This window comes from Myxocyprinus asiaticus, chromosome 18 (genome assembly GCF_019703515.2).
Source record: "Myxocyprinus asiaticus isolate MX2 ecotype Aquarium Trade chromosome 18, UBuf_Myxa_2, whole genome shotgun sequence".
In the NCBI taxonomy this organism is placed as follows: Eukaryota; Metazoa; Chordata; class Actinopteri; order Cypriniformes; family Catostomidae; genus Myxocyprinus; species Myxocyprinus asiaticus.
This window is the reverse complement of record NC_059361.1, coordinates 38,768,098-38,782,819: the sequence shown is the minus strand read 5'-3', so window position 1 is coordinate 38,782,819 and position 14,722 is coordinate 38,768,098. Positions and strand designations below refer to the sequence as shown.

General features: G+C 37.4%; 1 protein-coding gene across 1 annotated transcript in view; it reads left to right on the top strand.

Annotated features, from left to right (window-relative positions):
• The window catches only part of LOC127455674 (tyrosine-protein kinase BAZ1B-like), a 43,403-nt gene that overhangs the window by 14,376 nt on the left and 14,305 nt on the right, over positions 1-14,722 (top strand). Inside the window, exons 10-18 of the mRNA XM_051723704.1 lie at positions 36-68; positions 749-869; positions 3,097-3,195; positions 3,526-3,703; positions 4,106-4,288; positions 5,069-5,216; positions 7,461-7,608; positions 12,468-12,565; positions 12,676-12,902. Of these exons, the coding sequence (XP_051579664.1) occupies positions 36-68; positions 749-869; positions 3,097-3,195; positions 3,526-3,703; positions 4,106-4,288; positions 5,069-5,216; positions 7,461-7,608; positions 12,468-12,565; positions 12,676-12,902 (1,235 nt within the window). The remainder of the gene's footprint in view (positions 1-35; positions 69-748; positions 870-3,096; positions 3,196-3,525; positions 3,704-4,105; positions 4,289-5,068; positions 5,217-7,460; positions 7,609-12,467; positions 12,566-12,675; positions 12,903-14,722) is intronic.

Here is a 14,722-nt window from a genome sequence, read left to right as displayed (position 1 = left end):
ATCTCCATTAAAATATCTTCATTTTTGTTCTGCAGAACAAAATCATACGGGTCTGAGATGGCATAAAGGTGAGTAAATGAGAGAATTTTTGGGGTGAAATACTTCTTTAACATGCTTTGATAATTGAGCACACAGTTTAAATACTAGCCACTTTCACATGTAAAACCTGAAAAATTGACAGACTAACTGTTCTGGTAAAAATACCATATCTGTTATTCACACAAGCCAATGGTTTTCTGCATTCTATATTTAAGTATGCGCTTTTTATTTATGTATTGCTAACATTTACACGGCACTATCAAAATACAGTTCAAATGTCACTTGCTAGAAATTAGACTATTACTAGTTTGAGAAAAATTGCCAGGTCTAAATATATTTCAAGATGAATGCACAGGTTCTACAGTGTTGTTTATGTCTGGTGCATTTATTCAGGATAATAGATTTTCGACTCCCACATCACAGGCTAGAAGTCAATGGCATGGAAGAATTAAGTCATCTTTTAAAAACATTTAGCAATTGACTGAAACTCTTCTTGTGTCAGAGCATGACTGATCTTTTACATTTGAACTGTTAATGTTATGACGGTTCACACATGGAATCAATACAAGGATTTTTAAAATTCCCTGTAGAGACAGCGGGTCCTGTTCATACATGACCTCGAAATATCAAAATACTATTAAATGTACAAGAAATGCTGCGTGTGTAAAAAAATAAAAATAAACAAAGTGTCCTTTCTTTGTCTTCTCAGATGGAGAGAAAGAGGATGAGGGCAGCATAGCTAGCACTTCTAATGAAAATGGCCAGCAGGTGGTGCCAGTGCCTGAGAATTGCATTGAGGCCACTGTGCCCAAACAAGGCCAAAACCTCTGGTAAGCTTTCATGCAGATTCCCATTAATATCATCAGGTGTGTTCAATCAGTCGGTTAGACTTGCTAGTTGAGGTCGGGGAATGAGTTGAAAAGAGACCTTCAAGCCAGAAACTTTGCACTTCCCATTGTGTGCTGAACCTACATCAGTCACAGTAGTTCACGCAATGTTTGCCTTCTTTATTGCATACAAAGTGGGTGTGATAAAAGTTCAGATAGACACACGCTTGAATTTTACATATAATATCAGAAACACTATTCATTTGAATAAGCTATGTGCTTTAATACAGTGCTAGCGGTGTGAACAAGAAAGTTTGATATAACCCTATAACATTTTAATACCAATAAAGGAGTCCAGTTTTTTGAATTGTTTTTTTTAGAATAAAAGTGATATTTAAGATTACATAAATGGTATTGTTTTAAAAACACTGATTAGTGAGAGTCAAGCAAAACTGAAGGTTTCAGTTTAAACCCTTTAGTAATGACATACTACTATAATATTACTATATCTGCATTAGACTGATATGACCGAAGTAGTATGGGTAGTATTCCATCCTAACTTGGCCCATGAAACACACATCGCCGTTGTCACGTGAGTCTGGCCAATTATGAATAAGCTGTTGTCATCAGAGCTTGTGCTGCCACTTTGGTACAACTGCACTGGCTGAGACAGGTGGCTGGTCTTGACTCGCTTTCACGGTACTATGATAGTATACGCCACAGAGGTCTGCATGGGCCTTGAAATGAAACCCGACCCGTACCCAAGACGTGTGGCCCGACCCTGCCCGGCCCAAACGATACCGTCAGATTTTAAACCCGAAATCGCTTACTATGTGATTTCTTCTCCTAACAAGTACTGTTGCAGTAGGCTGTATTTTATGTAAGCATATAGGCAACATTCGTAACAGTACTGAAACTGTAAACATACACAGTTTTAACAAGGCACAGCAGCCCCTTAGTACACTAGAGCAGAAGGGGAAAAAAGCATTGCCTTACCGTTTATTTGCTGAAACTTCACTTGGTGCAGAACAATCTGGAATAAAATGAAACAATGCAACAGTACCCTCTATGCAGCCTGAACTTGTTTGAATTTTGAATCTTTGTGACAACTGCACTGAAAACAATCTAGATTCAGCGCAAAGAATGAAACAGCACAGGTGTCTCACCATGTGTTTTTAAAAATTTGAAGTTCTTTTTAACTTGACATGGTGTTTAAAATGTGCTGGTCCTGCGCGAGACGCTAAAGAAAAAGCCAAACGTGGTGCAAATGTCAAAGACATTCGTCCAGCATGTTTACATAGGAAAACAGAACAGATGCACGCAAAGACACATTTGGTGTGAATGGCCCTTAACTCCTCCGTTCGCGCATGTCTGTGATTGAGAGCGAGTGCGCTAAGTTCAGTAAGCCGTTTTATTTTTTCATTAATTACAAACCCGAAGTCCTACTTGAAAAACGAACCCAGCCCGAAATCCGTTGGGTTCTCGGGTCCCGTTGGGCCCGGGTTGGGTTGCCGACCTCTACAGTGGTGCCGGCGAAAGTAGGACAACATTTCTAACCAGCATTCACTGCTTCAATTGCACTGCATTAAGTCAAACACACCTACAGTTGAAGTCAGAAGTTTACAGACACTTGGGTTGAAGTCATTAACCGAACTGAAAAAGCATGTGCGAACAAGGAGGCCTACAAACCTGACTCAGTTACACCTGTCTGGAGGAATGGTCCAAAATTCCAACAACTTATTGTGAGAAGCATGTGGAAGGCTTGGGTTTGACCCAAGTTAAACAATTTAAAGGCAATGCTACCAAATACTAACTAAGTGTATGTAAACTTCTGATCCACTGGGAATGTGATGAAAGAAATAAAAGCTGAAATAAATCATTCTCTCTACTATTACTCTGACATTTCACATTCTTAAAATAAAGTAGTGATCCTAACTGACCTAAGACAGGGAATGTTTTCTACGATTAAATGTCAGGAATTGTGAAAAACTGAGTTTAAATGTATTTGGCTAAGGTGTATGTAAATTTCTGACTTCAACTGTATGTGTCTGAGGTGAGCCTGCAAGTCATGTGGTGTTAAAAAAAACAACAAAAAAAAAACATTTGTTTGATACATCTTGTTTGGGGGAAAAAGATAATTTCCAAGAGAAGAAAATGTTCAAATTTACTGTACATTGTCTGAATGTTGTTTTATTGAGTTAAAATAGTTGTTCTTAAATTGTTTTCCCAGGTTTGTGTGTGACACACCAAAAGAATTAGATGAACTCTTAGAAAGTCTGCACTCTCAGGGAGTAAGAGAGAGTTACCTTAAACTCATTCTGAAGGTCAAGTGAGTACACACAGACATTTTAATGGCTTGGTGTCGTTGATCCCAGAAACATGGTTTCCATGGTCATGGAATAGCCTGGAAATATCGGGGAATTAAAAATAAATCTAGATGTTTCTGTTAATGCTTGTCTTTTTGAAGATGTTTGTACACTAACAAATTCAGTGGTTTAAATCTATTAATTCCAAAGATTGGTAGCTCAAATACAACTCAAATACAGCAGTAATCATGAACTACTGGAATGGTCATGGAAAAGTCATGGAAATTAATTGGGAAAGAAAATGGGAACCCTGCAGGATTTATTTATTTATTTATTTTACATTTTGATTTTAGATACCAGGACATTTTACACTCCATCCATCTGACGAAGAAAGGTAACCCTGGCCTGAAGACCTGTGACGGACACCAGGAGCTGCTGAATTTCTTGCGCAGCGACCTCATCGAGGTGACCTCTCGTTTGCAGAAAGGAGGCCTGGGCTACATGGAAGACGTGTCTGAATTTGAGGAGAGGGTAAGGGAGCTTACCTCACATTTAAGGCCAAAGTATACTTCGGTTTATCATGTGCCATTAAGTCTCTAGTACGCAGTGCGCGTGACTCAAATTTCGTCATCAACACAGTATGCATGGGTTGTCCGTATGCAGCCCAGTTTTTCTAGACATGGGGACAGTCCTCGTCTGTGTGGGTCAGCAGCACATACACGGAGAGTCCTCGTTGACTCTGTAGTACGTGCGCGGAGAATGTGTCCGCATTGACTTGCGATTGAAAGAGTTTACCCGAAAGGCTAAGAGCTTAACTGTGCGTGAGATGGAACAACAGGCAGAAAAATGAAGTATACCCTAGCCTTTACACTACATGCTTATCTCCACCACTGTGAACACACCTGACCTCTAACATCGCACTGTCGTTTGCAGGTGAGTCAGTTGGAGAAACTGCAAGACTTCGGTGAGTGTTTGATCACCCTGCAGGAGAGTGTGATCCAGAAGTTTCTGCAGGGCTTTATGGCACCTAAACAGAAAAAGAAGAAAAAGACTGGAGAGGAAAGCACGACCACAGAGGAGGTGGATGATCAGAAGAGACTGGCTGAGGAGGCCAGGGTGAGTTGTGTTTTTTTTTTTTTTTTAACATTGCACTTTATGCTTCCGAAGTGCAGTGAATTGGTTTCATCAATGCAAGTACCACTTCTGCGACTTGGACCGGATTGCTTTTACGTCCCTGTGATTTTTATGCATTGATATGTTCTTGCATTTAAAAATGGCTAGTTGTTGCCCAAGTGAATGGAACAGAATGATGCATTTGTCTTGATGCTTTTTGATAAGTTTAACTGTTTTTACCTTGAGACAGCATCTTAAAAATGCTGCGCTTGTGGTTGGACACTAATTAAAACAGTGCAAGAAGTATTGCAACAGCCAAAGGCATCTGTTTGAATGTGTATCGCAGCAGTGCTGTAAAAGGGGATGAATTTAAAGACGGGTTTACTAAACTGCAAACTGTCTAAGAGCTAAAGCACGGCACGCATATTTAAGAACCGTTGCTAAAAATATTCAAACCAAAAATGCAAATCTAGATCAAAGTAATCTCACTTATGAACTAGTCGGTAGTTGGCTCTTGTTCTTCGTGGTCCATCCCTAGTCCACATGAACCTGTTCCCCAGACCCTTATTTTCAAGTGGGATTATGACTTGGTGCACTTCTGAGTTTGGAAAACACCTTTCACATCAACGTAACAAACCATAATCTGACATCAAATAGACTTGGGTCTGCACCTGAAGCTTTGCCCTAAACTGATGCAGAATATAGTTTCAGAAATTTAGTCCAGTTAATGTGGAAATCGTGCAGTATGGTTCTTCACAATTCTTTTGCGTGATGTATTTGTAGGTAGCGACAGCGGTGGGGAAGTGGAAAGCTGCAGTCCGTGAAGCTCAGACTTTCTCTCGCATGCACGTGTTGCTCGGCATGCTGGATGCCTGCATCAAGTGGGACATGTCTGCGGAGAACGCCCGCTGCAAAGTGTGCCGCAAGAAAGGTGAGATGCCAAAACACAGTGGCTTCGTATTTTAAGCTGCATACAAGGCCTGCAATTCATTTCTGGGGGAATAAAACTGGTAACAAAGCATCTGAAATTTTACAACAATGTCACCTAAATCTCACGGGGGGGACTACTTTTCTCAGTTCTTGCCTCTAGTTTTATTCAGATGGAATGATGAAGTATATGTTACAGCCTACAGTATGGTCTTGTTTCCCAGCAAGACGTGAAGCATTCATGAGCTAATGAGATTTTTATTGTTGTTCTTGGCAAATATCTTTAACAAACACTTAAACAGGTAGTTAAAAGGATAGTTCTCCCAAAAAATGAAATGTTCACCCTTAAAGCTGTATGAATTTCTCTTTCATGGAACACACAAGATGTTAGGCGGAATGTTGGTCTCAGTGACCAATGCATCTTTTTGCGTAATGGTCAGCTAACATGTTACGACCGCCCATAGAAAGTTATATGGGACTGCTGTGTTCTAATTTATGCTAGTCTTGTAGATTCGCCTTGGTAGAAGGGCTCTGGTGTGCGTTGTGAAGTTTGTCAGTGTAATGACTCCGGGCGGACACATTACAAAGGTTCCGTCCTTCAAAACAGTGTTTATGTTGGCTTATTAACAGTAAATGTGTTAATCGCGATTAAGAAAAATTAAGCGTTAAACTTTAATCACATGCATTAACGAATTAATTCTGACAGCTAGTATTTATATTGTATTGCTATTACTGTATGTATGCAATTACATATTAAAGTTGACTGAATCACAAGGCAGAAAAAATACCTGTATAGGTCAGATGGAAGTGGAACTCAAGAGAGATGTAACAGGTGTTTAAGCGCCTCTTCACCATGCAGCTGTTACATTACACAAAACATTTATATGTTTTTGCCTTTATTGTCAAATGTGCTTCATTATGACTAATCATGGAGCGCCATGATATGAAAGGTGGCAAAATCGATTGCTCCAAGGTCACATGCTTGCAATGCTGACAGCTTTGTTGATTAGCCTATAAAAAGAAATGATAGTTTTATGTGGTATAACATCATTTGCAAGTAGAATTAACAGGTTGTTTAAAACGGTTTATACATCTGTAGCATCTTAAGTTCAGTAACTATGCAACAAAGTGCTTCCTCACTGCACACGCTCACATTAAACTAAGCGCTAAACGTGCTGCTGGCAGCTGCACGTAAGAGAGAGGGAGGGACACGGTAGAGCTACTCATGCAACTTCTGCAATTACAGTTTGATACAAAAACAAGATTAGTGATTTTGATTTGTTCATCTGTATGGATTGGTTTACTAATTCACAGCTATGTTTAAAAGAGAAAGTGTGCTGGAATTTACCGCGTTATGAACGTGGAACTTGCGGGAATTATTCCAATTGTGCGCAAAACCTGCAATCCCGCGGTTAAGTTTCAGGCACTGGTATAGATTTAATACAGTTGAATATTATATTCTTAAGGCTAGTAGCAGCTTAAAAAGTCTAATCATGTTTAATAGCGGCATTTTTGGTGGTAAAACTACACCAACCATGACCCTGAAGGAAAACGACCCAACAATCAGAATCGTGGCAAAGTGTGCCAACAGAGCTCTGCAGTGACCGCCCACTTCCATGATGCACTATGAATGATGCAATCGAGTCGGTCCCACTACACTCTCACACTACTTTACATTTTATAGCAAAATAAATATATGCATATACATACACAAATACAAATGTGTTTCCATACTTAACAACTTAAAATATTTTTAATTGGATTACATTCGCAGTGCCTCATGGAATTATAGCTTATTTCCAAATGAAAGACAATAAGTACATAGACTGTGTACCTCTGTCTTTATGACCCATTTTCAAATATGTTTTTGCTTCAAATCCATGTTTGTTGTGATTGTGTTATGCAGTTATGTTGTGGTTATGTGATTCAGCTCTGAGCTGGAACCAAGACTGTAGAAAAATTGTGCGGGCACTGTTGTGTGTGATGTATATTTATACAAAATTGTTTCTTGTTTCTTTTGATTTTAGGATGAGATATACCCTGTACATAGATTGATGGAAATGAACCGTTTACCCGTAAAGTAATAGACTGACTGACCATTTAAGTCAAAGAATATCTGATAGTATTTAAACTACACTTGTCACTGTAAGCAGAAACACATAAGGACATTAATGGGAAAATGTGTATGAAATTCATCTGGATGATCCCCCTCTCTCGATTTCTTTCTTTTTTTTTTTTTTTTTTTTAGGAGATGCTGATAAGTTGATTCTATGTGATGAGTGTAATCAAGCCTTCCACCTGTTATGTCTGCGGCCAGCTCTTTATCAAATACCCGTGGGTGAGTGGCGCTGCCCAGCCTGCCAGCCATCCACCGAACGACGCAGCGCTAGGTTAAGGTAAGACTACACACTTTAAAAAGGAAGCATCATAAATATTGTATAAAATATATGCAATTTCTGTGCTAGTGTTGCTTTTCAGTTTTTTTTTTTTTATTGTTATTTATTTTTAATTATTTATATATACAAATAACTCGCAGTTTGTTGTAAAGAAAAACACTCCTACATGTTTCAGTGTTCTCCCCCGCCCCAGTGTTAATTAATTAAAAAATCCACAAAAGATAGTTGACACTTGTGTTTTGTCATCTTGTCTCTGAATTGCTTTAACTCAGTCTTGTTTTAGTTTTTCAATTGGTTGGGGGAAAAATTAGGATTTTTTTTTGCTTTTGAAGTTTTTATTTTTTTATTTATACTTACAGTATATGTATATAGATATATCTCAGTACTGTGCAAAAGTTTTAGGCACTTGTGAAAAATGTTGCATAGTGAGGATGTCTTCAAAAATAATGACATAAATTTATCATTTATCACTTAATGTCATACAAAGTCCAGTAAACAAAAAAAGCTAAATCAGTATTTGGTGTGAACACCTTTGCCTTTAAAACAGCACCAATTCTCCAAGGTACACCTGGACACAGTTTTTCTTGGTTGTTGGCAGATAGGATGTTCCAAGCTTCTTGGAGAATTCGCCACAGTTCTTCTATCTATTTAGTGTCAATTGCTTCTGTCTCTTTGTGTAATCTCAGACTGACACGGTGTTCAGTGGAGGCATTTGTGGGGGCAATGCCATCTCTTGCAGAGCGCTCTGTTCTTCTATTCTATTCTGTTTGCAAAAGTAATGTTTGGGAGTCTAAAATGTATTTTTCATATTGATACACTAAAGCTGAAGGTAACCATCTTAAGGCAAAAGCTTTTGTGAAACATCTTACGTGCCTAAGACTTTTGCACAGTATTTTGTGTGTGTGTGTGTGTGTCTATATATATATATATATATATATATATATATATATATATATATATATATAATATATATGCGCCCCACAGGAGGTTATTTTTTTTCTTGGTCATAAAAATTCCCACCACAGTGTAATTTTCAGCATCTCTGTATTGTATTTAATAGAAGTATGTGGTGGAAATGCCATTTTTATTGTTTTTGAAATATGACAGACACCTTTGACTTGCTAAGGCAAATTCTGGTACAAGGCTAAAACATTAAGAAATTATTGATCAGTTCTTTTGATCTTGTCAAATTATCAGTAAGTCAAATTTATGTGACAATCTCTTTAATATAAATAAACCCCTGAGAAACTAAATTTGCCAGAAGGTAAAGAAACCTTTCTTAAAAAGCTTTTATGTATAAAGTATAACATGGAAATTTGTTTCCCTAAGGGTACGTTTACACGACAACAATATACTAAAAACGGAAAAGTTTTTCCTTTTGCGTTTTTAAAAAGTTTCGTGTACAGATGACAACGTTGACAAAACGATCACCGTTCACACGGATCCACGAAAACGACTTAAAACGCTGTATTATGCATGTCAGGCCAGTAGTTGGTGATGTCACTTTGTAAAGAAACACTATGCGCCTGCGCACATAAGCATTCTTCCACAGAGCGGTGAATACAAACAATGAAGATGGTGAAAGCGTCGAGCAATTTTGTCTGGACGGATGATGTTGCTTTATTACTACAATTACTTTGCTGGAGAAGTGTCAAACTCAAAATCTTGAGCAGCACAAACACAGTCCTGTAGTCTGCCATTTGTAGTTTTGAATGTCTCGCGCGTTGTTTTGAAGTACTCGCGCGCATGCCTATAGACTGAACACATAATACGCGTGCGCATGACGTCATCATTTTCAAAAACTTGCACTTTGAAACCCATTTTCAAAAGTTTGTGTTTTCAGGCACCAAAACGCCGTTGTCGTGTAAACAAACAGCCAAAACGCATAAAAAGGTTTCCATTTTTAGCTGAAAACATTGTCGTGTAAACAGCCCCTAAAAAAGCTAATTTTTCAGAGGTAAAGAATTTGCGTTGACTCAACTTGGTAGTTATCTTTCTGCTTTGACTCAAGTTACATTTGATGTATAAATATGAAAAAAATGAACTTAAGACAACAGGTTAAACAATTGACAAAACTGTTTGAATTAAGTAATGTGCTGGGATGCAAACTACTCACCTTTAGGCTAAAGTCACCTTTTATTTTAAGCTAATTTGCCCAAATTGTTCAGTAAAATTGTCTAAATTTCTCTTATTAAAATTACTTGAAAGGGTTACTTTAAGCTTAAACATTTTAAAAGCTTTAAATGTTACGAAAAAAGCTTTAAATACAACAAACAAATCAACTAAGAATATATCTAGAACACCTGCTATGACTTTCTCACCTTTTTCACATCTCATGAGTTTGCATCCCTGAATGTGGTCTTGACCTGTTTAGTTCAAATAACATATAACATAATATAATTCATTAAACTTGTTTTTAGTACTGTTGTACTTTGAAGTATGCAGTACAACCTTTGCAAGATGCTCGTGCATTAGGTGGCAAAGCAAACGCAGCACGTGATATCTATTCAGGGAGGCACAGACCTCAACACTTGACACACAAACCTCAGTTATGGTGACAATCAACAAACATCATTAGGTAAAAAGATTAGCTCTGAACATTACCATTAACTAGCAGTAACGATGAAAACAACAACAGCAAAAATTAAGTCTGCAAACAGTAGAGCCCGACCGATACCGATTTTGGAGAGGGGAAATTCACCGATTACTGGTATGGTGACCAATATAGTTGACCAATATAGTTAATGTTTGAGCTGGAATGAAAACAGATTATTTCTATGAGGATTTTTCACAGATTTTGCGCCGATATGACTATGCAAAGGTACTCGGAAGGCTGCTTTCTTAAACAAATATTTTTATCAAAGAATATTTGACATTATTATTATACATTGTCAACAAATTCTAGAAATGAGCACTGAGAAAATAAATGATAAATAAAATAAATAGCTTAACCTCAGTACTGTTTAGTATCAGTCAATTGCTGACCATTTGAATAAAAATACAATAAATAGCTAAATAAACATCAGGGGCCAGTTGCACTAGCTATACGTACGTTACAACTTAGTCTAGTTGTGGCATAAATGGGCACTGTCACAATTTACGCTCTACTAAATATTTGAGCATTGCACCATTACATTTATTTAGGATGTAACCCTACGTATAAACTAAATATTTACGGAAGCCTCCGACCAGAAGTAACCGATGGAATAAAAAAGCAGACTGATATTTAATGACATCAATGAGCTCATGTTTCACGTGACAGGCTTCAATCATTTTGACACACAGTACGATGTTGACATTTACACTCGTTTACATTTACGAGAGAGGAAAAAAAAAAGCAGCTCTTCAGCATGAAACCGTTCTAATGGTGCAGTTTTTAGGGTGCGTCGCCCGGTGTCAAGTTTCAACACATTCAAATATATATATATATTAGGATATTAAAATGAATAAATGTCTGTTTTTCCAGCCTGTTGTATTAGTATTTATCACCCCTCATTTATTTTAGATACAGTTCCTATATATTATTATTTACACAGGGCAAATTTATTAAAACTATTTATTAAATCTACTTTTATTACGTATCATATTTTAATGTTTGGAAAACCAGACTTTTAAATATTACATTTTATAAATGCAACGACTAGAATTGTTCGGTTGAAGGGGTTACCAAACTGTGAATCCTGAACAAAACGGTTTGGTGAATACATGTTTACTCATTAGCTTCCACAACAATGAAAGTAGCTACATGATTAGCTAGTTAGCTATAAGTTCGTCATCAATATTAAATAGTTTATGCATAACTATAAGCTAGTTTGGGCAACATTTATTGTGATATTGTTCGTCTAGCATGTTTATATTCAAAGCAATTTACATTTCTTAGTATTCAAAATCTTGCGATTCAGATGTGAAGTTATCTGGCACCGACTGTAGTTGATTCAACATATGTTTTTGAGTTGAGGTGGCAAATTGGCTTGTTAATTCAACTTAAGTATAAAAATTGATACAATGACAACTTCAAGTCAACTTAACATGTTTTAACTCAAAAAGAACTTTCATATAATATAAAAAATGTTGTTCATGTCATTGCCATTGGCAGCTACTTGGGACCCACTTTATATTAAGTGGCCTTAACCACTATGTACTTAACTATGTGATACAGCGTACTTATTATGTACATGTTGTTGCATTGTAATTACATTTTAAAGTACTTGCATTTCATTACATTTGTAGTTACACTGTTAACTTTACCCCTAACCCAACCCTTACCCCAAAACCAAACTCTAACCCCGAAACCTACCCATACCTCAACCTCCATAGCAGCCAATGTGGGAATTTTGCAGAACAACATGTAGTTACACAGTAAATACATAATCTTGTATGTTTTTAATGTTGGTACAAAGTAGTTAAGGCCACCTAATATAAAGTGTGACCACTACTTTAACTCAAACAATTCCAGTAGAATTAGAGAAATCATGAAAATTAAATACCTAACTTAAAACGCAATAATGGAGGTAATGTTTATTGTACTATATTTATTTGGGATAAAACAACATAACAGGGATAACAGTGTAGCGCAAGTAAATCAGTTATGAATTTATTCATAGAAATGAATCAAACTTACCAACTTTGCACCTCTGATTTGAACTTTAGTAGCAAGTATGGCAAGTAAAACATCTCAGTGTTTCACAGTGTTGCTTTTTATTTTATATTCTCAAAAAAATCATTATAATGTTTAGTGAATATTCAGTGTATTGCCCAGCCCCAGGCATGACCATCTTGCTAACTGTATGTATAGATTGACAAACAAGTTCCTCTTAAAAAGCATCTTTGTCATTCCCTCTTTGTGTGTGTGTGTACAGAAACTACAAGGAGGACAGTGAGGAAAATGATGACTCTGAGGAGGAAGAAGAGTCTGAAGAAGAAGAATCAGATGAGGACAGGGACACGGGCCACTGCTGTGAGTATCATACTGAGAGTTGCTTCTTATTTTCAATGTTTTTTTTTTTTTTTGCCCTATAAGTGTTGCCATGAACTCTTAATTTTGATTCCTGTGTTTGATTACTACAGTGAGGCCAAGGAAAAAGTCAAAGTCATCTTCGAAATCCAAAGTACAGAGTAAGCCACCACAAAGTAGACCACCTCAGACTAGATCCGCACCACGGTCTAGATCTCCACCACTGACCAAACCACCACCACCACAGAGTAAACCACCTCTGAAGCAATCCCCACCTAGCGCCAAACCAGCTTCTAAATCGCAACCAGTAGCGAGCAACTCTGCCGACATCGATGAGCTGGTGAGTGGAATAAGAAATGAAAATCCTCCCTCAAAAATGAACTTGTGTTTCAAACAAAACGATTAGCTAAAATGAACAAAGCTGATTCAATTATGTGGTTTAAAAATAAAAAATTCAATCCCAGTATTTTATTTTCATTTTGTTGTGAAATGGCCAAAGGTGCTGTAAGAGAATGTATTTATTTATTTTTCATGGAAAGGTATGCAGAATTTTTTCCTATCCCTGAAAAACGTTAATATAATAACTGTCCAAAACCCTTTGGAATTACCTGCATTTATGTATACATTTGTCTTAAAATCTGATTTGATCTTCATCTAAGTTACAATAATGAACAGACACAATCTGTTTGAACTAATAACACAAATTATTGTATTGTTCTTTGTACATATTGAATACTTGATTCAAACATTCACAGTGTAGGTTGGAAAAAGTATGTGAACTCCTAGGCTAATGACGTTAACAAAAGCTAATTAGAGTCAGGAGTTGGCAAACCTAGCATCCAATTAATGAAACAAGATTAAAGGTGTGGGTTAGAGCTACTTTGACTTATAAAAAGCACTCAAACATTTTGAGTTTGCTATTCACAAGCATTTGCTGATGTGGGCCATACTTCGCAAAAAAGGGATGACAGAAGACCTACAATCAAGTATTGTTGCTTTGCATAAAGCTGGAAAGGGTTACAAAGTTATCTTGAAGAGTTTAGATATTCATCTGTCCACAGTAAGACAAATTGTTTATAAATGGTGATTATTTAGTACTGTGGCTACTCTCCCTAGAAGTGGCCGTCCAGCCATGATGACTCAAAGAGCACACCGCAGAATGCTCAATGAGGTAAAAAAGAACCATAGAGTGACAGCTAAAGACTTGAAGGAATCATTGAAACTGGTTAACATCTCTGTTCTTGAGTCTACTATACTGAAAACATTAATCAGGCATGGTGTCCATGGCAGGACACAGCGAAGGAAGCCGCTGCTTTGCGCGCCTGAAGTTTGCCAAAGACCACGTTGACACACCACAGCGCTTTTTGAAATTTTTTACTAATGTTGAAAGGTTTGGAAGAACATGCAGCACTATGTATGGCATAAAAAGGGCACCGTATACCAACATAAAAACATCCCAGTGGTGAAGTACAGTGGAGGGAGCATCATGATTTGGTGCTACTTTGGAGCCTGGACCGCTTGCCACCATCGAGGGGAAAAATGAAGTTTATCAAGATATCCTACAGGATAATGTTAGGGTGGCTGTGCTCTAGCTGAAGCTCAGTAGAAGTTGGGTGATGCTGCTGGACAATGACACTAAACATCAAAGTAAATCTACTGGAAATGCTTGGTTGAGGTTAATGCTGCCAAAGGAGGATCGACCAATTATTATATTCTAGGGTTCACTTACTTCCACAGCATGTGAATGTTTAAGGGGATGTGTTCAATAAAGACATGAAAGATAAGTGTTTGTGTGTTGTTAGCTTAAGCACATTGTGTTTGTCTGTACTTGTGACTTTGAAGATGAGATCACATTTTATGCCCAATTCATAAAACCAAAATTCCAAAGGATTCACATACTTTTTTTCTTGCCACTGTAGTAGTTGTAGCGGATCTTTTTGAGGCCTAATGCCATTTTCAGATTCATAACGGTTGTCAGTTGAGGGCGATATTTTGCTACTGTTGTGTTTGACAACCTCTTCTGCTCGGTGTCAATCTCAAACAAGCTCCAAGGTATATTTTGAGTGCAGGATTTTTGGTGTGGCTAATCCAACGGATCTGCACGTGGAAATTCTAGAATGGCTAAAATCGCTTATACCACCTTCAAACAACATTGCACTA